This window comes from Pelmatolapia mariae, linkage group LG7, assembly GCF_036321145.2.
Source record: "Pelmatolapia mariae isolate MD_Pm_ZW linkage group LG7, Pm_UMD_F_2, whole genome shotgun sequence".
In the NCBI taxonomy this organism is placed as follows: domain Eukaryota; kingdom Metazoa; phylum Chordata; class Actinopteri; order Cichliformes; family Cichlidae; genus Pelmatolapia; species Pelmatolapia mariae.
The window spans coordinates 56,876,813-56,901,991 of record NC_086233.1 but is presented as its reverse complement, the minus strand read 5'-3'; the positions used below and the strand labels follow the sequence as shown (position 1 = coordinate 56,901,991).

General features: G+C 40.3%; 1 protein-coding gene across 1 annotated transcript; it reads left to right on the top strand.

Annotated features, from left to right (window-relative positions):
• The first annotated feature begins 181 nt into the window (after positions 1-181).
• On the top strand, positions 182-24,492 carry ppfibp1b (PPFIA binding protein 1b). Its single transcript, XM_063479913.1, has 26 exons — positions 182-370; positions 6,102-6,183; positions 7,624-7,829; positions 8,602-8,691; positions 9,603-9,716; positions 10,068-10,199; positions 10,985-11,077; positions 13,650-13,742; positions 14,409-14,526; positions 16,077-16,138; positions 16,231-16,315; positions 16,593-16,732; positions 17,169-17,266; positions 18,111-18,171; positions 18,384-18,558; positions 19,629-19,770; positions 19,849-19,980; positions 20,177-20,327; positions 20,456-20,567; positions 20,688-20,776; positions 21,925-22,047; positions 22,154-22,279; positions 22,362-22,550; positions 23,132-23,296; positions 23,394-23,459; positions 23,544-24,492. Exons 2-26 carry the CDS (start codon positions 6,120-6,122, stop codon positions 23,625-23,627), a joined length of 2,910 nt encoding a protein of 969 aa, XP_063335983.1. The 5' UTR covers positions 182-370; positions 6,102-6,119; the 3' UTR covers positions 23,628-24,492.
• Positions 24,493-25,179: the final 687 nt, after the last annotated feature.

Below are 25,179 nucleotides of genomic sequence, written 5' to 3'. Positions count from 1 at the left end.
AAAATGTTTGTTTTGTTTTTTTCAAACAGTTTCTGGTTTCTCTGAATCATTTCCCGTACCGGAGATGACTGAATCTCCCGCAGAAAACTCACAACTCCTATGTTAGGCACGTAACAGTGAACGCACCAGGACTCCTATTTAAATTCCAGGCCAATCCAAGCCTGTAGCAGGGGTGGGATTTTTCAGCCATGACATGCAAAGTTTTCCAGCGACCCTGTCACTTCGACATCATGGCGTAGCGATGTGCACGGACGGCAGGGTCGTACTGGTGGGCACGGAGAAGTTCAGAACACAGCTTTTGTGGATTTTTCTCAGAAAAAACGAGAAGACGAAACTACGGAAGCGCTGAGATTCTTCGAGAAGAGTTTGGGTACGCGTCCGTCTTGAGGCTACAGCTGTGATTTATTGTTGTAGTCTGCTAAAGTTACCGTTTAGTCCGAACAAGCTGCTGCCGTTGAGGCTCGCGCAGATGCGCGCGCATGCCTCACAACGCGACCGTTTTATGGTCACTTTTCTAACTTTTTATAACCAGCAGGTCCCTGAGCTGTTAGGTTTTGTCTGGTTAGTGAAATCTGACTCGTATTTAAAGTTAACACCGTAAGAAACGAATGACGCAAAGTGTCCTAAATACCCGACTGTAGACAAAACGTTAATGTTTCAGCTTTACGTTAAATATGTAACAGAAGCTAACTGGAAGAAGTCTGTTTATGACCTGCCACATATCTAATCTCTGCACTGTGCCATTGTTTTCCATCGCCTGAGGCTGCTCTTACCCTTTTTCCCCCTCTGTTTTTATCTGTTTCTAAAGTAACATTCATTTGCCTTGCCCTAGGTGCTGAATTAGTGGGATTTAGCTTTAGTATAGTGATCGTGAACTGCCCCCGAATGTGAAGTAGACTCTCTGGAGTTCATCTAAGATGTGAAACTTAATCAGTTGTTGTGTTATAGTTTGGCCTTTTTGTTTCTTAAAAAAAGCTCTTGAAAGCAGCACACTTGTCTGGAAACCAGATGTTGCCAACAGTAATTTTGGGTGCTTTTCCTTGAATTCATTGATTTACTAACTTAATCCCCTTTTTAATGCTAATTGAAATCAGTTTAGGGCTTCGCTCTTTGTTATTCACACACTCCCAGGGGTCACTTTTCAGCATCTTCCTGTCTTCACCGCATTGCAGCCAAAAAAGGAAATGCAAGGAGTTTATATTAAGGAAAATTCCCCAAAAAACAAGCCTACTGTTGTTCACAGCAGCATAACCAATCTTCTGTATGGCGTGTATTTTATTCAGTGTTGCATTTCATTGCATGTGCATGAAGATGAAGGACTTAGTCAAGTTAAGACACAAGTTGTGCATTTGTGAGTAATATGAAAAGAATGTGTGATTCCATCCAACACAAATGAACTTCTGCCACGACTGTGCACATACATGCAGGCAGGAAAAGACTTGGAAGCCCTTCTCACATGAAACGCTTTATCTTAAAAACTACATTTCCACCTTTTGGAAGCTGTGTTTACATTGCTACATCACTAATTGCTTGAATACCATTAAGGTTTTTCATGATTTTATTTCCAGCCAGTCTAAAGATAGAGGAAAATTCCCTGTCCACTTTTCAAACCTCTTGCCGGGAGGTATAAAAGTAAAGATGGGCATCCAGCCTATTCAGCCATGTTGGAAATAGCTGCAGGTTATTCCTGCAGGTAGCTGATGAATACTCTAAATGTGTCCACACATACACCAAATCCCTGCAGGCACAGGAGTTTACTGCCTATGGCTAAGTAAAGTAACCTCAATAAAAGCCCGCTTTTATTCAGGAAAAACATTGGGAATATAAGTTTTTTTTTTTTTTTTTGCCTCTTGTATATGATAAATATCTTAGATACTCTTCTGATTTCTAAATTAAAAGCAGTGAGTTGATTCCTTATTTTGTGCTAAATATACTGTTTTCTGTCTGTGGTAGAAAAGGAGTTTGGCTTTTGTCATAGAAAAACTGCGTAAAGGTGAAGAATGAGTCAAGGCCTGCATGAGTCAAAACATATAAAGTGTTATTATGTGGGCCTATGCTGGCATGTCCACGGAAATTGCCACGTAATTTGGATAAAAACAGACTAAGTAAAACAAACTGTGGTGTGATTTTTGGCCTGGTTTGTCTTTTCTAGTCTTTTCTAACATGACAGCTATTCATCTCAGTACAGACTGCTATCAGTTTTTACAGGCACATGCAACTATCTGTGAAAGAAAATGAGCCAGAGGCTTCTGTTTTGTTGTGTGCTGCTGCTGCATGTGCTGAAGCATAGTTCGCTGGGCACGTGTAACTCAGGAATTAAGATACACTCTTTATTTTCTTTCTATACCACGAGTACTGGAGCTCTTAGGGGAGCACCCAGTGAAGTAGGGATATGTTGCCTAAAGGGACCTGAGCTGCAGGATTTGAAAAGCAATTATAGTGGTCCACTCTCCCTCCTGTATTCATTGTTCTCTGCATGTCTCTGTGAATTACATGGCTGTTTTCACCAAGGGGCAAGGCTGCTTTTGCATGTCTCTTTCAGTTTACTTTTGAGGCTCTTTAGTCTGAAAAGAGTATGCAGGCAGGTGTCAACTGTAGCATTGCAATGCCGTTTTTTTTTTTCCCCCATCCCAGCCTTTGTGTGCTTATGCAGCTCAGTCAAAACAAACCACTATGATGAACAATAGAGCTCTCTGTTTGTCTTATGGCTGGTGTAAGTGGTGCTTATAGACAGGCAGACAGAGGGACTCTGTTTGAGAGCGATGCTTGCTCACTGGGATTTTTGAGATGTCTCCTTTGATATCAGCCTTGGACAGATGCCTTACATACATCATAAAATAAAAGTGCTTTATAAATCTAGATTTAAAAGGCTTTGTTACAGTTTGTCATATATAGTATGTACCTGTCTCTTTCAAATGTGGAAAATTATGACATTTAATGAACACTTATTTTGTAATTCAAAACAATCACTTGTCCCAGACCTTTAAAAAAACGGCACAGACTGTTACCTTGGCTGCTTTCTAGACAACCATCTTATGTTTACACATAACTAAAGCAACATGGAGGCTTCCTGGGACTTGAGGAAAGAGTGCATGTCCCTGTAATTAGGAATTTTTTTTGCTGTGTCCATCCTACATCCAGGATGAAGCTGTGGAAGTGCTCAGAAGGCTGTTTGCACTTATTAGCAGGTTTCAGAGCAGCATGTCTGGTCTTGGGCTGGTGTTTGAAGTATGTTTGCTAAAGGCCATGTGCTAACCTTACCCATATTTGCTTTTCTGCTGTGATAGAAAAGCTGACTCAGGCTTTTGAAGGGGATGCCCTGTAGGTCTGGATTCCAGTTTTGTCTCATCATGATCCAAACTCTGTGCTGGCTGCTGTGAAATGCTGAGATATCTCCACAATAAAAGCCTTCCCTCAGTCTGTTTGTAGTTTATGCATTTCAAGCAGTGCTGGCAGGATGTGCTTTTTTTTTTTTCTTTCTTTTCTCAAAGTTGCACAAACCTCACCAATAGCACATGCCCATAAAACTGTAATGAGCCTGGAATCAAACAGCAGACCAGCAGCCAGGTAAACATTTCAGTATCATAAAATAATTCCATCTATATTTGCTTTAACCCAGAGAACTTCATAAAAGGTCAAAGACCGAACCAAGCTGCTACAGTACACAAACAGTCAGATTAGACAATGACTTTATTTTTTTTAATTAATTTTTTTACTACCAGTTTGCAGGTAATTTTTATTGGTTCTTTGCAAAACTCTTTAAAACTGGCATCAGCTGAATGATTGATGTTCATCAGTCCACTCGGTCCTTTGTTGGTTATCATATCCCTGAGATGAGGATTCAAACGTCAGAAACTGTTAAGGGAGCACTCAGCACTGGCAGTAGATATGGGCAGATGTTGTCCCATTGTTTCCGGTTTCACATCATGACGCTAACAGCATTCACATTATCAGCAGACTCTTAACATCTGAGATTTTACTTTTCTGTTTTTAATAACTAAAATATTGAAAAGCTGTTCTAATTTACTAATTTCTAAACTGCTTATCTGCCTGCAAAAGCAAAGTGAGTGAAATCCAACTTTGTCAAAGTGTTAATTGAGCAGCTTAACCATGCACTAAGCAGCATACTGTGCTTGCAAGGATGTTAACCAAGGATGTTTCTTAGTTCTAGCTTCTAAATTATAATTATTATAATTGACTTTTGAATTTGTGCTGCTTATTAGCAAACCGAATTCTTATATAAACTAGCATGATTTGTATAATTAATCAATTAGTCAGTTTAGTTTAGTTTAGATTTTAGCTGACAACCATTCAAAGGTCATCCCTTGCAGGGTTCCTAAAGGGGTTGCAATTGCTTTTTAGGGGTGTCTACACGCACAGGCATGAAATATTTATGGATATATGTGCAGAATATTTGTATACCAGCCCTCGTCCTTCCATGGAAACATTGTAAAATGCTCGAATTCTGCCCTGCCTTTTCTAAATGTCAGGTCTTTTGCAAAATGTGTAGTAAGCAGCTACTGTTGTTACTGAGAGAAGCCTTTTTACACACATTCAGGATTTTACTGTTGGAAACCACCCAGCACCAGTGGCATGCTGGGTACTCCTCTCCTCTGTCTGCTGTGTGTTGTGTCGAGTCTTGTGTTTTAGTACATGCTTCTTTTACACATAATGGAAACTGTGACCACAGAAATGCTTAAATAACAGTGCTCAGTCTGTGGGTGGTTTCCATAAAGTCTGAAAATGGTGGAACGTCCCAGTGCTGGGCACGCCCAGGATTGAAGGTAGCTGACTACAGGAAGAGGTGTCAGTGGGTATTTGTGTGCATATGAACATCTCTATTTGCATGCTTAAACATGTACAAATATACAGCAGGGTCTTTTGAACATCAGAAGAGAAAGGGACTGCTGTGTTGTTTGGGCAAATCTCCAAGGTTGGGACACGAAAATGCATCTTTATTTAAATGCATCTTTATTTCAATCCCAATCCAATCCAAAACTGTCCTGTTGATAGGACATTCAGAATACCAGTGTTTTAGATATTGGTTTAATTTAATATTATAAGTGTGGCATTCATTCGTTTTAGAAAATATACATGAGAACTCTTCAGCACTGAGTTAAAGAACAGGAAGTTAAAGGAACTCAACAAAGCACCTGATTTGTTTGTTTGTTTTGTTTTGTTTTTTAAGCTGCCAGAGATGCCGTGCTATCATATAACCATGCAAAAACTGACTTATTTTTATACAGTCAAACCCTACTCAGAATTATGGTGTTTTACCAGCTGTTAAAGACTCGAAATTCATGGCTCAAAGAAACCCAACAGTATTGCAGCTGAATTAATGTTTAATGATACACAAAATTACTTCTTAAAAAAAGCAGAGAAGGCCTTGATCCAAGCAGGCAGTGTGTTATCAGATTTAGCCGCCTCCTCATAACACAACACGTGTGTAAAAGTGATTTGGCTGCAGTTTTTAAAAAAAAAAAAAATATATATATATATATATTTTTTTTTTCTTTTTTTTAAGTTGTGAACAATGAATGTGGTTAGCTGTGACAGAAACAACTGGCACATCAAAATATTCATAACATCAGATCAAAATCAAAATTCTTAGCAAAACACAATTTTTTTTATCTTCCAGCACCATGGTGGATCCGTGCGTTAGGTTTCTGCCACTTTGCTGCCATCCATAAGTTAAAATTTGTAATCATTATCCCAATTGGGTATCTCACAATTTTGATTTGCCTCTGCTAATCAGGAAATTTTATTTTGTTTCGTTTTGTTTTTTGTGGCTTAAACAAGTTTTTAAAAAATTATGCCTGGTTAAAGCTGTAACATTCAAAGATCATCCTGTTCAAGAGTGAACTGGAAATACATAACAATAACAGTTTATTTTATGTTCATGAGCAAATGAGCAGGCATGTTTTAAAAAAAATAAATAAAATAAATCTGTAACCTGTAAGTTGAAATGTGAACTGAACTGTAGTTTAAAAAAATAGTTTCTTCTTTTGCTAATATTGTTTCTCTTAAATTTTTGTTTAAAACATTAACATTAACTGTGTTTTGGGGCTAACCCTTTAACCTGGTTTTATTGGTCTTTATAGGTTTGTCAGTGACTGAAGATGATGTCTGATGCCAGCGACATGTTGGCTGCTGCTCTTGAGCAGATGGATGGAATTATAGCAGGTAAACCTCTCCCATTAAAAACCATCAGCGCAATATTTTACCATGACTTTTAGTACTCGTGAAAGCCTAAAGCAACAAAGTCTCTGCAGGTCTTCCAGGTTGAGTCAACATTGATAAGCCCTTATCTGGTGTCTTGTTATGGCTTGTTGCACAGCTGACATTCAAGCTGTCATGTGATATCTTGTGCTCCATCTAGCCTTTATTCTTTGCTCTTTGAGTCTGTGTAACTCTAAACCAGTGGTTCTTAAACTTTTTCTACCCCTTTTAAAATCTGGGAAAAGTTAATGCCCCACCCTGTGTATTTGTCAGTCTTTAACAATAAAAGAATCCAAGTGAAAAAGGTCACTCTGATAGCATCATTAAACTTCTTTTCTTTTTACCTATGTAAATCTCATCCAGTCACCTATATGCATTACATTTCTCTCCATATCCCTTCCCCCGCAGTGGGTCTATGCCCAAATGTCTGTTCACCTGTTCAGAGTAATGTTACAATGCTGGTATTTGTATATCATCTTTATTGTGTGTAAATTGACCTTCTTTTTTTTCTATAGTGCGGTGTTATAATTTTTAGAAATGTGATACCTATAGTGTGCACAAGTGTATTTCCAAAAGGTGGTGTCTAAATTCTGAATAAAAACAAATCTCAGGAAGTCATTTGAATGCTATCACTAATTTAACACAAATGACTCGGCATGACATCGTTTGACATGAACTGGTGAAAAGTCAAGAGAGAAAAAAGTTCTTTAGTCTGATCAATCAGTATTGATGTGATGGGGTGTATTAGTGCTTGTGACATGCAAATCTGTAAAGATGCTGTTGATGCTGCAGCTTAATTGTAATGTATTCTGCCATCCAGACAATGTCTTTAAGATCTTTGATTATGTTAGCAAGATTATGCCAAACCAGATTCTACTTTAATTAAAGTAGCAAAGGTCTATAAGAAGGGTCCAGAAAATCTGGCAAAGGGAGCCCAACCTGTTGTAAGTAAGAATGGGAACATTTTTGATTTTGCCAGCCTTTTGTGTCCTCATCAGAAGGCTTAAAATGTTGCTAGAGAAAGAGACGATGCAACACAGTGGTAAACATGCCTGTTCCAACCTTTATGAAATACACTTTTTTTTAACATACACTTCTTCTTTTAATGACAGTTATTCAGTTTCAACATTTTTATAAATTGTGTATTCAGTGTTGGCTTTAAATAATTTGATTACATTTTACACAGCATCCCAACATTTTGGAAAATTATATTGTGTTCTTCAATTACTGTTAGTGCCTGAGCCGCAAAATGATTGATGTCCTCTGTAATCTAGCAGATGAGAACTTTTACTCACTAAAGCTTGTTAACAAACATCACATGCAGCATAAGATGACACTGCAGTCTGTCTCTGGACTGATTTTTATCCTCATATTTATTCCTGTTGTGATTTTTTTTTGTCTCAGGTTCCAAAGCTATAGACTACTCCAATGGTTTGTTTGACTGCCAGTCGCCTACGTCACCTTTTATGGGTAGTTTGCGAGCGCTTCACCTTTTGGAAGACCTGAGAAGTGTCCTAGAGTTGATGGACTCGGAGGAAAGGGAGAGTCTACGATGCCAGATCCCTGACTCCACAGCTGACAGCCTTGTGGAATGGCTCCACGGTCACATGGTAAGACCCTTACTTGTGGATGTTAGAAATATCAATTGGATTCATGGAAAGAGATAAAGTTTATTAACAGGTCTTTAGAAATTAAAGCAAACCGACCTCTTTTTGCTCTTCTGCCATCCAGAAGAGTGTAGCCTCAGGGAAAACCGTTGTAGCGCTCGTGTTGCATTTTCTGTTTTTGAAATCAGTGCAAGTTGTGTAATCATGGAAGGAGTTTCTCCTGTGATGGCTGGGCACGAAGTCCTTCAAACAAACTGTAGCACAGCTGGTTTGATTCTGATTGTTGCGCGTGCCAAATTAAAGCTGTATTAATACAGAATAGTGTGGGCAAACAGTTTTGTATCCAAGTCCACAAATGGCTTGTTTGCTAAGCGAAAACACAGAACAATTGTCCTGTTCTGCTGAGTTCCCATGGAATCCAAGATGGATTAGCTGTGTTGGTGTCACAGTTGATGTGCAGCAAGAAACGCGCAGACTTCTTGGGAATCAGAGCAGTGACTGGCTGCAGGCCAGTGAGAGTTTTTGTGTAATGCTGTAACCTACTCTGTGTACAGCAGTCTGAATGTGAGCCTCTCCATTTCAACCATGTAAGGTTTTATTTGTGCAGGGTGAAGTGGTGTAGCTGCTCAGGCACTTTGATGTGAAGAATTTCAGCTGAGAACATTAGTAGACATTAAAGACTTGAAGTTTTGTCTTTAAAGCGGAGGAATACATTATCATACCCTTGCAAATGGCTCAGTAGAGTTCTTCTAATAATTTATTTTTCTCTCCCCAGTCTAATGGACACATTTCATTGAGTGGAGGTGACCACTACCAGGAGAGGCTTTCACGACTAGAAAGTGATAAGGAGTCTCTTGTGCTTCAGGTACCTGCCTAGCAGTAATTCCATAATTTTACCATCTCCTCCATCTATTTTCTGTAAAACTCCTGTGAAGCTCATCAATGTTACTTCTCCCTCTCATCGACCAGTCAAAAACAAGAAGGGGCAGGACTTGCGTTATCAACACTGTAAACAATGGCGGGGGAGAAAACCTTTTTTGTAACCTAGCAACATCAAGCATTGAAACAAGTGCTCAAAAAATTAGGTCAGGGGTTTGACACACAAAAAAACCTACTGATAAATATTGTTTTACTTAAGAAAATACTCCTAGTACTTAAAATCAACACGGAGTTAAAAGGTGAAAATGGAGCGCAGCCTGACGTCCTTAATAAACTCAATAAATCTGCTGCAGCTCTGAAAATTTCAAGAAACTGTGAATTTCTGAATAATGGTTCACATAATGCTTTATTATTTAATTCATTTTTGTTTGTTGATTTTTAATGAATTTCCCGTGGGTGGCAAATGGTTACTAATGTAATTATTAGCCAGTGTTTGTATAGGATATAGGTTGTATAGGTTTCCAGGATCTGGAAAGGAACTGAAACATTGTAAAACCTAACTGGAGGTTTCAAAGCTTGCTTGTGTTTCTGCCCTACATGCAAAAGATATGTTGCACTTGAACTGTGATCAGATTTGTTTAGTTCTCTCCCTCGCTGTTTTTAGGATCAGGGTATCTGTATATGTTGATTGCATCATTCTACAGCTGCTGCCACCCCTGACGCACTAAGAGAGATTTCTCTTCTGACTTGAAACTCTGAAAAATCTATAATAGTACAAAGAGTGGAACTGATAACTTTGGCTCATCAACATGCTGTTCTTTAATAACTTGACCTTTGGTTTGTTTAATATCAGGCTTTGCTGTCCTTTGTAAAATGTGTTACCTTGTGTTCATGCAGGTGAGTGTACTGACAGACCAGGTTGAGGCTCAGGGGGAGAAGATTCGGGATCTGGACTTGTGTTTGGATGAGCACAGGGAAAAGCTCAACGCCACAGAGGAGATGCTGCAACAGGTCTGTGTGTGTTTGTGTGTTTGTTTTACACTCTGAGGACGGGAAAGCTGTTCCCAAACCAAAGCCCCCCAGTAGTGAAAGTTGCAAATGGACATATGGTGCAGATGTGTTTGGGACTCTCAAGTGGAAGAGCTGAGTTTACGCCCTCCTGTCAAGTAAACATCTACTGTGTGCACTGCTGTGCTAAGTTTAAAAGTGGGTGTAACAGGGGCGTGTTGTTAAAACTGTTAATCATTGAGGTATTGCAGATGACTTTTTGTGTCTCCACTTTTACACAATAATGCCTGTACTACCAGTGTTGATTACACTGTTTGTTTGTTTGTTTGTTTGTTTGTTTGTTTGTTATTACAGGAGCTTCTGTGTAGAACTGCTCTGGAGACTCAGAAGCTTGAGCTTATGTCTGAAGTGTCCAACCTTAAGCTGAAGCTCAACAGTATGAAAAAAGAGAGACTTGACTTTGATGACGGATTTAGGGACAGTGAGGTGAACTAATCCTCTTTGTTTCTGAATGTTTCTTTTCTATCTCACTTAACGCACACACACACACACACACACACACACACACACACACACACACAAAGACACTCAACAATAATGAAACACTCATTTATTTTTCTCTTAAACCTGGGGGAGAGAGGATCCCGTCTTATTATCAGTCTCAAAGTCATTTTTATTTCTTGTTGTTAGTATTTGCTAAACTAGCCATTGAAGGTATACCCACATTATTGTAATATTAATTGGATTTTTTTTTGTTACTTTATTAGACAAAATTTTTATAAAGATGTTGTCAGTCATTTGTTTACTAGAGATAGGAAGATCTCTGCTTCCCAGATAGACCGAGCAGAATGTCTGGAAAGCTTTCAAACACGTCATGGTATTGTTGTAGCAGCGCGGCCATCTCTTCCACCCCGCTGGAACAAAAAGCTGCTGTCCGTGTTCCGCCTCACAGCACATAAATCACTTCTTTTCTACAAGCAGCTTCCTCTCATTTTATCACTGCTGCTGCTTGAAAGCACTGATTTGCTGCTTTCAAATGCATTTGTAGTCACTTTATAGAACTTTTTGCTGATATAAGTCCCATTTGCAAGATGGGAGCAGTAAATGAGATGTTAAAATTATTCACTTAAATTTCATTTTGGAATCTTAGAGTTAAAATTTTATCTAGAGGACAGAAAAATGTTGGGGGAAAAATTATCCTTCAGTATTTAAGGTGTGACCTGTTTTTTTTTTTTTTTTGTTTTGTTTTGTTTTGTTTTGTTTTTTTTCAGGATTTGATTCTTGAAATTAATGAGCTGCGGTACAGACTGACTGAACTGGAGACTGAAAAACTACAGTATGAAAAGAAACTTAAATTCACTAAGGTGAGTCATTCCAGAGCACTTTACTAGCTGTTTATGTATCTTAAGGACTGGTTTTGCCCTTTTTTAAACAGCCAAAATCCACCATTCTGTTTAAAGTCAATACTTAACAGCTGAAATGTTCTTTTATGCCCTTTAACAAAAAATATAATATCTGTACACCTCTTGTTACCTAGATAAAGTTATTCATGCAACCATTTCAGCTGCTATTTGTTTAGTATTATGCTGTAGTCACAGTAGGGAAAACAGTGGTTTGAGACCACAGCACAGCCAGAATTTTGGCAACTATGCAATGAGCTTGGGATCTTGTTGCCTTGAAAATGGTTCCTTTGCAGATGTGGACGAGGACTGTGATCACTCAGTCAGTTGGCATTTGCAGAGCGGCTTTGATGCATCAAAATGGTGATAATACAGTGTCAGTTTTAAACTGAAATGGGGTTGAGTTGGCATTTACAACCCTAATTCCTAAACGGTTCAGATGCTTTGTAAAATCTGAAGGGGTGGGGAGGAAACTGAATGTAATCTATTCATCAATCTATCTGTTTTCTTCCGTTTATCCGGGGCTCGGTTATACTATTGGGGCAGCAGCCTAAGCAGAGAAGCCCAGACCTCCCTCTCCCTGGCTAACTCCTCCAGCCCTTTCAGGGAAACACCAAGGTGTTCCCAGGCCAGCTGAGAGATATAATGTACAGCATGTCCTGGATCTGTCCTGGGATCTCCTCCAGGTGGAGGATGCCTGGGACGTCTCACCCAGGAGGCGCCCAGGAGAGATCCTAGTCAGATGCCCAAGCCAACTCCACTGGCTCCTTTAAACATGGAGGAGCAGCGGCTCTACTCGAAGCGTCTCCTGGATGGCTGAACTCCTCACCTTATCTCTAAGAAGAGGCCAGCCACTCAGTAAAAGCTCATTTTCTGCCCCTTGTATCTGCGATCTCATTCTTGCAGTCACTACTCAAAGTTCGTGAACATAGATGAAGGTAGGGACGTACACCGAGCGGTAAATTGAGAGCTTTGCATTCACGCTCAGCTCTCTCTTCACCACAACGGACCCGCACAGCATCCGCGTCACTGCACCCAGAGCACCAATCTATCTGTCGATCTCCCACTCAATTCTCTCCTCCCTCGTGAACAAGACCCCGAGATACTTAAACCCCTCCACTTGGGGCAGGAATTCATCCCTGACCCAGAGTGGGCATTCCACCCTTTTCCGCCTGAGGACAATGGCCTCAGATTTGGAAGTGCTGATTCTCATTCCCACTGCTTCACACTCTGCTTCAAACTGCTCTAGTGTGAGCTGGAGGCCATCATCTGATAAAGCCAGCTTAATCACATCGTCTGTGAAGAGCAGAGAGGAGATTCTGAGACCACTGAAGCGAAAAGCTTCCGCCACTTGGCTACACCTCCTATGGACTTTCTGTCCATAGGAGTTCTAACTTTTTGGAATTGTCTTGTACTTGCAATGTGTTTGTGATTAATCTGCAAAAATTGCAAATCTGTTGACATATGTGGCCAATCTGTTGCTGTCTACGTACACAGAATTTTACATCAAAAAATTTATTTATATTCAGGGTCCAGCAAGAACATCATAAATTTGAAACAGAAATTTCAAAGTTCCTCCACAAATGGTGACACACTGCTGCAGGATGGTGATTCAGCTTCTTCAAAATGACATTGGTGCTCAGCAGCCTTCCTTTTTATGTGGGATATAACCACAGTGCAACCACTGACTTGAGTCCTCTATTGCAAAAAGACTCATCATAGATGATTTGCACTCACTGGAACAGAGGGACTCTGATTGATTGCAGTGTAATGGGGTGTTATGAGTTAGATGACATATTGACAAACCTTTACCAAATTGTCTGAGAAGGACTGCAGTTATTTGGAGTCACATTGCCTTCTGCCAGGTAACTGATGCAATTGCTTTGAAGGTGGTCAGTCAGAGGCTGGGGGGTTACTAACCACTATGTTTTTTTTCCTCTCTCCTGGTCACAAAGAGTTTGTCACCCTTTTGCCTCTTAATCCAAATCCATTAACAACATCTAAGATTTTTTTCATGTTATTTAGGATTTTTTTCCTTCTCATTCAGAGATCCTCATGGCTGTTTGAATGCTGTGAATTCAGGTTTTGGTTGCAAAATGAAACGAGTTCAAATATCAAATGGACCCTTAATTGTTACAACACAGACAAGAAAATTGTTTGTTTTACAGTTTGAAAAGAGAAGTTAACCAAGAACACCAAAAGCTAAACTAAACTAGGTGAAGGCCAGCTGACTGTCAGACTGCCACCACCCTTTTATATGCTGAAGTTAGAAAAAGTGAAGGAGTGACTCTGCTTACTAGAATTTTCCAGATGATTGCTTTGGATGTTTTCTGTCTTATGCTTCTTGAACTGCATGTAGTAACTGTGTGTTGTTTGGGGGTTTTGTTGTTGTTTGCAGCGGTGCCCACTTTTAATCTGCTTTAGTGGTCATTTTCCTGGAAATTTAGATATTCAACATTTCTTGATCTCTTTTTATCTTCTCTCCTTCCCATTTCTGTTTTCTTCTTCTTTCCGTGGCTTGTCTCTTTACTGCTAGTCACTAATGGCCAAGCTTTCTAGCCTGAAAATCAAAATGGGCCAGATGCAGTATGAGAAACAGAGGAAAGAGCACAAACTCCAGGCGATGAAGGTCGGCTTTTCCCAGGATGACTGTTGTGCTTGCTGTATGATTATGGTTTTTTGACCTCTCCCTTTGGCACCTCTTCTTCTTTTTTTTTAAATTTTTGAGGCATAAAACGATTAAATCTGGTTAGATTCTGTTTTCACGCTCAAAAATGTATGTATTCTTGCAAATAATTTACTTAACCGTGCATCACTGCATTTTGCTATAATGCATGGTTAAGTCAAGTGCAATCAGAAACACCACTTCCTTAAGTCTGCATTTACTAGGCACCAATTTTAGCAAATGCTAATTTTTAAACCACAAGTATGCTTTAATTCTGGGCTTTTGTTGAGAGTTGGCAGAGTTCTTCTTTCCTGTCCCTCTCTACACTTGTCCCACTCATTTCCTTTTTCTTTTTTTTTAATCCACTCTGTTATAACATGTACAAGATATGTCTCTGTGCTTGACTCCTGCTTTGGTCATTTAAACATGTTGGTGTTTTCTTTTTGGAAATGGCTTGCATATTTAATAATATCCAAACACTTCCAGAGATCAGTGCTTATCACCCTCCTCATACTCGTTACCCTCCTGCAGCCTGTGTGCCATGTCATCCTCTGTGAACCCCTGTATTGTGGTTTGTTTGGACTGGGAGGAGGTGGCAAAATCTTCTCATTGTTGTCCCCTGGTGAACAGGAGGAGCTAGCCATACTGAGGCGGCAGCTGGAAGGCAAAGACGGAGAGATGAGGAGACTCCAGGACGAGACGGGCTTCAAGGCCATTGGCTTGAACGGTGCAGAGCCCACAGACAGAGGTGGGAAAACCAGACAGATCACACGCCTTGCTGAAGATCAGCATTCCTGATGTTTAATTGGTGCAAGTTTTTACTTTATAATTTCTTGTCCTGTTTAGTCTCTCATCCAGATGAAACTCTTAGAAAGAGGCTGAAAGAAAAACGTAAGGGGGGTTTTTATGTCTGTGATTTTATTATTGCACTCACCTCCACCCCTATTTGCATGAACGAGCATGAGCCATCTGAACTCTGCTTGTCCATTATAACCAGTTCCAGTGCTAGTACCCGACCACAGAGCGCTACATCTCAGCTGAACTTTTTTTTTTAATGGCACGAATCCTGTCACTGAGTTTTTAATGCCCGGCTACAACAGCAACAAGAACAGTTTGCCTTGTGTTTTTAGCAGGAATGAAGAATGAACTGTTTGTTGTTTCCATTCAGACTGCTTACTCCACCTTCTGACTCATGTCTTCCAACGTTAATCACCTACCTCTCTTCACCAGCAACCTGTGTGCGCGTGCGTGCGCACCCTGCTAACCTGTCCTGCTGTTGTGCTTTTCAGTATCTTTCATGTACAGCCGTCTTAATAAATGTCCACTTTCCCATCAGTTATATATATACTATACTCCACATTCATCTTTATAGAACAGTTTCATTTTTCATGCACAGCACACGCACTCTCCATGATTCTCTATATTGAAGTACAAATGACAAGTGTCCATTTTAAGAATCCTAATGACTAAAGCAAAAACACAAGCTTCCTTCATGTCTTGAGCATACCTTTTAAACATTTACAGTGCAGGTGAGGAAAAATAAGCGAGGCCCCCGAGTTTAATAACTAGTCAAACTTTTCTTGGGTAGAAGTAACCTTGAATAAACATTTGTAGCTGTAGACCAGACCAGTGTAATGTTTAACAGGCATGGGGTTTTTTTGACAGTTTATCCTTAGGACTGCTTCTGCTCAGCCAGATTCTCAAAATGTTTCAGTATGAATGAGTTTCATTCTGCAGCTTTTCTATCAGGTTCACTCCAGAAGAAGGATTTTCTTTATTTGTAGTCATCCTTGAGTAGATTTATCTCAAAGTTTTGGCCTTTTGTTTCACTGCCAACAAAAACAGTTTGAGAGATATAAGCATAATTTGCAGTGTGAACTTAAAAAGAAAAATGAGGAAACTGAACAAGTGGAGGACAAAAAAAGTTCTGTTCAGCCATCTGTTTTCTGAAGCCTCAGAAATGTTCTCAGCAAAAGGGTGGCTGTGAAGAAAGAAGGGAAACTGGTAGAAAAGGCTGAGGTATGCCAAAATACACAAGGACTGAAAGGGACCGCTAACAGAGTGTGTGTCAGTGTGTTGAAAAGTGGAAATGTTTGAGCAAAGGTTAACATGTAAAACACCCGCTCACACCAACACTGTGTACGTTTGGTTTCTAAAAAGCAGTGTGGCCGTGATGTTGCTGGACTGACAGCCTGTAATGTTGCATCCTGTATGTTAAATTTTACATATCCTCACATTTTAACACCCTCAGACTTCACACCAGGAACTCTTTCAGTAATTTTTTTCTCTCCTCTCTAGATGTGGAAGTCCAGAGGATGAAGAAGGCAGTGGAGTCTTTGATGGCAGCAAATGAAGAAAAGGTACATGTGACCAGCTAGGATTCACCTTGTATCACATCCCAGCTACCCAAAGCTGCTCCAGGAAAAAAAACTGACCTCATTTTTCTTTGCAGGATCGTAAAATTGAAGAACTGAAGCAGTCACTGTTGCGGTACAAGAAAGTTCAAGACATGGTGATGTCCGTGCAGGGAAAGAAAGGTTAGACTCAGACTCACAATCTAAAAATTTAAGTATTTTGACAAATTTACATAAAATGTGATTCACAGCATTTAAAAACTGCCATTAATGATGTGCTAAAATAATGCATTTTAAGCTTTAGCTGCCACACAGACCCTTCATCTGTCCCTGGGTTGCTTGCCTTTTCCCCTTGTTGTTTGTGTAGTTTTGTGTGTAAAAACCTTTTAACTACTTCCTACATCTTGTAAACAGGATCATGTGTTAAATAATTTGATTTTTATATTTTGGCCCATTACAGAGACAAAGACAAAGGATAATGAGTATGTTGAGAGTTCTGGTGATGGATGCGCCACAGTCCCAGCTAGCCCTCCGTCTGTGGAGTCAGAAAAACAAGAAGGCACGGATGCTGAACAACTGAGAGGGAAAAGCCCAGATGAGGTTTGTGGAGAGGGAGAGGAGATGCAGCAAAGGGCCACGGGTCGGTCTCAAACCTGGTCGGTGCGTCTCAGTCATGTGGCATGCGGTTGCCTGTTCACCCACTAAGCTAAACTGGCACCCATGGAATCACTATTTAAATAGCAGAGAACATGAGATATTTTTAATTTTACTTTTACTCTTTTTCCTCCCCTGGAGCGACTTCACATATCATTAAACTCTAAAGTGCTCAGTAAAACACTCACTCTCACAAAAACTTCACATTAATTTCACTCCTTTGGAAATGAGTGTTGAAGAGCTGGACAACCAATTAGTTGAATAACATCTTTTGTCAGATCTCTGTATGCAGATTTAGACTGTTCTCAGGCACTCTGTAGAATTTTTAAGTCACAGTTTTAATGCATTTAAATTTTCTTTTGTCTTTCTGACCCCGACTCAGATGGAAAGCCCCAGTGGACTAAGTGAAGAGCCCTCGCCTTCACCCAGCCCGTCTGATCCAGAGAGAGTGTCAGAGTCTGAACCGGCAGATGTAGAAAGGTAAAGATTTTATGTGTTATACATGACTTTGTTTTTCTTTTAACAATATTTTTAATTTACAAATGAAAAAACAAATAACCGGGGAACACTAGACACCAAAGAACCAAACAAACAGCAAATCCAAACATGGCAAACCACCAATCCTAGTGGAATCTCTTTCATATTCTTCACTGACAAACACAGTGAAATGGTGCTCATTCTGCCTGCATGTGTCTTGTATTTATATTACAATGCTGTAACTTGCCAGGAATTGCATATTTTTACATTAAAATCTCTGAGTATTGGAAGCTCCCACTGCAATTTACGCTATAAATAAAGTGTAAATTTACACTGTAAATTGTGGTAAGAGCGGTGAAGCATGCTGTTTAATGCACGTATATATTTAAATTATCCGGGGCAGTCCATGTGGCGTTGCACCACGTGTTTCACATGTCAATGAGTGCTTGTTCTCATCTCATTTCCTGTCACACTGCACTGCAAAATGAACACAATGGGAGCATTTAATAAGTATAAGACATTGTATTGTGCATTCAAGGAAGGAGAAAGGAGTGTGATTATTGTTAAGGATCGGTCATCTCCTTAGTATTATTTATTTTATTTTATTGTGAATGCATGTTTGCATGCTTGTTAGTACAGAAGAACACAAAGAAGTAACATATTAGGATCGACTAAACCATTCACTTGACAGATGCTGCTGTAGTCCTCGTAAGCAGGCTGACACATGTTTTGTCCATTTCCTGCAGACGGTGTGTCGGGAAGTATCTATGTGTGGTTAATAATGTCCTGTAGACTCGCACTGTTAAGTGAAGTGTAATTTTTAAAGTGATTTGCATTGTGCTTTCAGCAGTCAAGAGAACACAAAGACTGTGACTCAGGATCACCTGGATGGGAGCAAAACTGAGCAGGTATGGGCAGAAATGATGTTGGTTAAAAACTGAAGACTGATTTTTGTCTATCGTTGTGATTTTATTTATTTATTTTCCACTAATTTACCTCAAACTGCTTTTTCCAGCCTTACCCATTTTTTTTCTTTCACATTTGAATTGTCTTTCATTTTAGTTTTTCTGGCATTTAGTATATGTAAGTACAGAATCAAGCAATGTTTTTGTACTCTCAGAAGACAAGTGAGGAGATCGGTAGCATCAGTGAAAAGCCACCCATAAATCCTTCTGCCACCTTACCTGCCACCGTAGAGGACGATCCCTTTGGCTCGAGAAAGGCTCGGTCGTCTTTTGGAAAAGGTTTCTTCAAGATCCGCGGAGGCAAGAAGACGACCAGTAGCCCAAGCCTTGGTGAGTGCAAACGGCATGATTTGAGATCATGGATTTAGTGGAAATGTGCTTTGTTCAGCTTTTAACCCACTACGTGGTGAGAGTTTCTTCACATTTTTTTCTTCCCCCCCCAAGACACACCCATGGAGTACACTATATGGACCAAGACCATAATTTATAGCCCACAGGCTGTGGTCCCAGTTTAATTATGGAACTGTGTTTCTGGGCTGGTGTTTGTCCTTCGTCCTGTCTACGTGCTTTTTTTTTTTATTGTGTGTGCGTGTGTGTGTGTGTGTGTGTGTGTGTGTGTGTGTGTGTGTGTGTGTGTGTGTGTGTGTGTGTGTGTGTGTGTGTGTGTGTGTGTGTGTGTGTGTGTGTGTTGTACACTTGTATATCTGTGTCCATTCTCCCCAATCCCGTTATTATTTCACTCATAATTTCTGGCCTCTTGTTCTTTTCTGTTGGACCCTGTCCTGTGTGTTGTGCTCTTTGTAACACATGAAGACCGCAGCAGGAGTGCGAGTGCGCCTATGCTAGGTACAGTATAGATCACAAGTCACGGTAGAGTTGCACTAGTTGTCCAGAGAAAGCAAACTGCTGAATATTTCTGTCTGCAATTTCTGATCTCATCCATTCAGCTGACATCTTCTTTTAGTTTAATAGCTGCAGTACTTTGTCTCTGTTCTTTGTTGCACAAACTTCTGTACCTGTGTATGTTGAGTGTGCTGTAGTGTACGTAGATTTTTCCATGTTCCTGCATGTTTTTGCCTACACTCCTTTGTTTCTTTTAAAGCTTTCCCCGAGCACAAAGCTGTGCTGAGATCCAGATTATTCGATAAAATAATTTAAACGGCTCTCAAAGACCTTCCAACTAAATCTAAAACAAAGTAACAATCCTTTTCTCAGGCAGTGAACAGTGTCTGCATGCATGCCATTCTAGAGAGCGTATCGCTTTGCTCACAGTGACCTCTCAGGAGTCGTCATGTGCCTGTCTCAGTGTTTTCTGGCTCTTTGCACTGACCCTGTGCAGCAGCTCTGTCTGGCTTATCCTCATGATGCTGATGCTGATCTGCTGGCATTTGTTTGCACAGCTGAAACAGAACGACAGGGTACGGACCATCTCGATCTGGCAGGGCTGCCGCAGAGGTCGAACAACAGCGACAGCACACACACGCTCCCCACTACTCCAGAAAGCAGAAAAAAATCCAAAGGAATAAAAAAGCTCTTTGGAAAGTGAGTAGAAAACCTGTAAACATCCTCCCTCTGAGTGTCCTTTTTTTAAGTATTTAACTTTAATGTCTTATTGTTCAGGTTAAAAAGGAGCCAGTCTACCACATTTAACTTGGATGACAATCTACCAGAGGGTGAGTTCAAGCGAGGAGGAGTGCGTGCCACAGCAGGACCCAGACTGGGTTGGTCTCGCGACCTTCAAAGAGTCAACAAGTGAGTCAGTGCATTCAGCATGAATAATGAAAGTCACAATGTGGTTTCCTTGTTTTGAATCTGTGTTGTACAGTGAAATGTAGTGTTTGTTTGAATAATAAAGATGTAACAAGTGCATGTACTACAAGTAATCTACGTCCACAGGGGCGTGTCTGCATGCCTATTTCATTGTTGACTCTTCTCTTTTCTTGTTTAGTGACGTAGACGCTCCCTTTGCACGCTGGCCGAAGGATCAGGTGTGCGACTGGCTGCAGGAGCAGGGTCTTGGTCTTTATGTAAACATGGCTCGCGTGTGGATCTCCTCTGGACAGACACTGCTACAGGCCTCGCAGCTGGACCTGGAGAGGGTGCGATGAAGCAGAAGAATTTAATAAGTTTACCAACGCTGGTAGAAAAGCAAAGTATTCCTGCCTTGAACTTCCTGTGTAGTAACTGGGGAATGTTGTGTGTTTAATCCAAACTTGTGGATGTTTAGGAGCTGGGCATCAAACACCCGCTGCACAGAAAGAAGCTCCAGCTGGCTCTTCAGGCCCTCGGCTCAGAGGAGGAGGACAACAAGGGAAAGCTGGACTACAACTGGGTGACAAGTAAGTACCAGCTGCTAGTCGAAGACATGAGTCTGCTGGTCTGTTTTTTATGTTTGTGATGTTTTACTTCATGTTCTACTCAAGTTAATAATTCATGTAATTCTCTCTGCCTCTTCTCAGGATGGCTGGATGACATCGGCCTGCCTCAGTATAAGACCCAGTTTGATGAGGGAAGAGTGGACGGTCGCATGCTGCACTACATGACTGTGGTGAGTGCCGATAGGAGACATTCACTCCCCTCACAGACCCTGTGGATAAGCTGGCCTGATGACTCCAGTGTCACCTCATGTTAGTGTTACAGCACAGAGCTCCAGTGGTGATGGAAACCTCACTACAAAGCAAGTTTAATAAACCAGGAATATGTTTTTATTAGGAGGATTAAAGAAGTCTAATTTTTTTACATAGACTCTGAGCACTTACACCAGCGGATGGAGAGGTCAATAGCAACAATACTTCTTTGCATACATACATTTCTTTTCACATCACGTTATGGGAAAAAAAGACCAAGGGAGAATTTCTCTTCCAACTCTTCTGTCCTGCCTCACAGCGGACTAAACCCTTCTTACGTTCACAAACAACAGCTCGTTTCACAACATTTAACAGCCAAATAACTAAAAGCTTGAAAAGGAAAAACGTCAATACGAAATGTAGTCAACTTCTGAAAAGAACGGTGCAGACGCAAACTAAAAATGTTTGGTTTGTGCATTTTCTCACTTGGCCCTCATGGTGCTCTCTCAAGGTAAGTAAGCTTTAATACTCATCCTTAAATGTACCCTCTTCTTATGGCACATTTTTAGTCTCACTCTTTCAGCTTTAATCCTGGTGTTGAAAAAAGTGTAATTTTTGCCATTGGTAAGTCAAAAATTCAAGTTAACAACTTGAAATTTCAAGTTAGTTTCTCAATTTTCAGTTATTTTCTCAGAAGTTTGAGGAGCTTCCATAACCTTGGGATTAAGTAAAGAACATTTACAGCAAATAGCCCCTCAGTGCTCTGGGCAGTAAGACCCCCTTTACAGTCTGTGAACTGAACTTCATGGCATTTATTTTAATTATTCTCCCAGAGAACTGGTTGGTATGCTGTGCTCTTAGAAAGCTCTGGTCTGTTATTTCAAACAATGTTTCACAGGAACAGGTAAGATGTGCAGCATGAGTTAGCGCTGATGTATCAGTCAGAAGTGACCTGGCATGATAAAAATAAAGTTTCCTCTCTAACCCCAGATTCACCCTCTCAGGTATTTGTATTTCAGCACTGGCTCTCTGATCCTGTTCAAGCTCTGATGTCTTGTGTTTTTAAGGATAACAATCACAGTTTAGTCAATTTTAGAGCGAATCACTGATATCTGTCTTTGTCCAACAGGATGACCTGCTTTCCCTGAAGGTGGGCAGCGTTCTGCATCACCTCAGCATCAAGAGAGCTATTCAAGTCCTCCGACTCAACAACTATGAGCCTAACTGCCTCCGTCGCCGGCCGTCAGACGAGGTGCGTTCGCTTTAACAGCCTGTTCTGCTGCTCGGCCCACTGACTTGACATACTCATAGCTATGTGTGAACACACTGTGCTTGTGGTTTGTACTTTGTGTCTGTAGAACAACATTTCACCGGCAGAGATTTCCCAGTGGACCAACCACAGGGTGATGGAGTGGCTGAGGTCTGTGGATCTTGCTGAATATGCTCCCAACCTGAGAGGCAGCGGCGTCCATGGGGGCCTAATGGTGAGAGAGTTTTTCATTTCCCTGAAAGAGCAGACGCTGTCCTGGGTTGTGTCCACTCCTAATACACCAAATTCCCGCTCAGGTTCTGGAGCCACGGTTCAATGTGGAGACGATGGCTTTGCTGCTGAACATCCCCCCCAACAAGACTCTGCTGCGGCGCCACCTTGCCACACATTTCAACCTGCTCATTGGCTCAGAGGCCCAGCAGCTCAAACAGGAGTGTCTCGAAAACCCAGACTACACTTTGCTTACTGCAACCACTAAGGTCAAGGTAAAGCACGAGACAGATCGTCCTCTCTTACTACAAGTACTACAATTACTTCTCAGAGTTCTTACAAAGAAAATATGTTGGAAATGCTTTTTCCTACATATTCTCTTTAAATGGGTAACAAGTTGAGAGATTTGATTTTACAAAGTGATATTAAAGTTTAGTTTCTCATGGAAATTAAATGTGCTCACACACTAAAATAGAATTTAAAGGAATTTTAAGTCACTAAAACTGGCATCAACCCTGTAACCATAAAATAATTGAATAAAATTCAACATTGTAAGTTTTTGTTTGTTTGTTTTGTTTAAATCTTGCGATATCAGTTTGCATATGATTTTTAGTTCATATCCTTTTTGCTCCATCTGGCATTTTTGTGCAACATATTACTTAAAATTTTATTGTGCAATTTATTCCAGGAGGAAAAATGACACTGATGATGCAGAGGTCTCGAAAACTCACTGATCAAATATGATGACCTTTTTGTGTTTGTTTTTTTTTTTTTTCTAAATCAGAGGTTGGTATGTGTGCGTTCCTGTGCGAATGTATGTATTACTTAACTGTCCTCTCTGTCCGGTTCACACCAGCCAAAGAAACTATCATTCGGTAATTTTGGCAGTCTGAGGAAGAAAAAGCAGGAAGAGAACGAGGAGTATGTGTGTCCGATGGACGTGGAGATGCCAAAGGGTCGGAGCTTCCAAAAAGGCTTCGAGCTCCAAATCTATGAAGATGACCTCGACCGGCTAGAACAGGTGAGCTTATTCTTCAGCATTCATTAATGGTTTGCTTAATTTAAAAAAGAAAAAAAAAGTCATATTAAATTTGAAATCTAACGCTTTCTGTTCACAGATGGAGGACTCTGAGGGAACTGTGAGACAGATTGGTGCTTTCTCTGAGGGCATTCAGAATCTGACAGTGAGAACCAGGAACATATTACTCACTGATTATTGTTTCCATGGCTTCTGATAGTAAACTTAATGCTTTTCTCTCATTTACCAGAGCATGCTGAAAGATGACGAACTCTTCAAAGAGATCTCCAATTCTCCGAACCCCAGCGTAACCGACGACGACTCCAATGCATGAGGCTGTCAGCATCAGACCTGATCCTGCTGTGAATGAAACTCTGTGCCAACCCTCTCCACTTGCACACACACGTCTCAATAAAAAACCAAGAATGCTCCCACATTTTCCTCATTTTTAGTGTTACATTCAAAGAAGAGCCAAAAGTATTAGTGTCGTGTCTTTCTAGTTGATTTTTAAATGTTGAAGCCTTCAGTCCAGAGGCCACTTTCACTCCTGAATTTAGTCTTCATTACTCCCGACTGATGTCAGAGGGAACATGTAGGATAACACCACTGTTTGCCTGCCAGCTGGTTTCTGGAGATATTTTTACTGTTCTATTCGGGTACCTTCCTGTTTTAACTGAAGTGAAAACCAGCAAAAATTTAAAAAAAAAAAACATCTAGAAAATGCCTATATAGATTTAATATATGACTTTTAAATTGCCTTTTGACTGTGGCAATGCTAGAAGAAAGAGTTGGACTAGAAGGGATGTGTTGAGACTGTTTCCATTTTGAAGTTATAAAGAAAAACCCTCAAACAGCTGCTATGTTTTCTACACAACTGAACCCTGCTAAAGAAATGAGAACAGTCTTTAAATATTATCCTGTCACTTATACATTTACAAATGTGCATATACAGTATAAAGCAAGAATCTCGCTGCATGTTTTGAAACTTCAACACAGTCATATAAGAACTCATCATTGTTTTTACCAAAAAAGGATTTTAAATGGAAACCTGCAGTTAATTCTGGGGAAATGTTGTGCTGCAAGGAAACGTCGGGTTTTCTCAAAGCGATAATGCTCCCTGCAGCTCTCCACCTTCCCTGAAAAGATGTCTTTTTTGTACACTTATGCAATTAATAAATCAATAAAGTAATTTAAATACATTTGGTGTTTTCTTTGAAGAAATTAAATCTACACCTGTCACAATGTCAGATGTTTTTTTTCAAGAGTCGGGGACGCAAGAACTCTCTAATGTTGGTTGATAATGTTGACAGATAATTGGAGATGACAAAATCTGCTCTACACAACTACTCTGTAATCAGGATTTCGGTGTTTTGTTCAAGAATTAAATCCCCCACAAAGACTTTTATTTATAGAGCCTCAATTTTATTGTCACAGGGTTGTTCCCCTCTAGCACTCGGTTCTGGAGTTTACCCTTTACAGCATCCAGGCCTGACATTAATTGTTTACCGCTGTGAGGTGGCACAAAATCTGAATGCTGCTGAGTTTAGATGTGTGAACTGCTGTGGCTCTAAATGACAGAACACTCTCTAAACTTATGAGATGCGTCTTCTGTGTGTAATCAAGAGCTCGAAGTCTCGAACTCTCTTTTATTTCTGCTTTTATTTAAAAAAAATCTTTTTTTCAGTCTTTCTCAGATTTATTTCTTTTGTCTAGTCTGTCTGGCTCTCCTCTCATTTCTTCTTGTCATGTCTCCACACGTTCATACAGGCACAGTAAAGCCTTTCTACAGTTCTGCACAAAAGTCCATGTTCAGTGGTGAGATGCACCCATTGGCCCCTGTTGACACCTCTGTACTGGTGATATACATCACACCACTACAGTGTAAC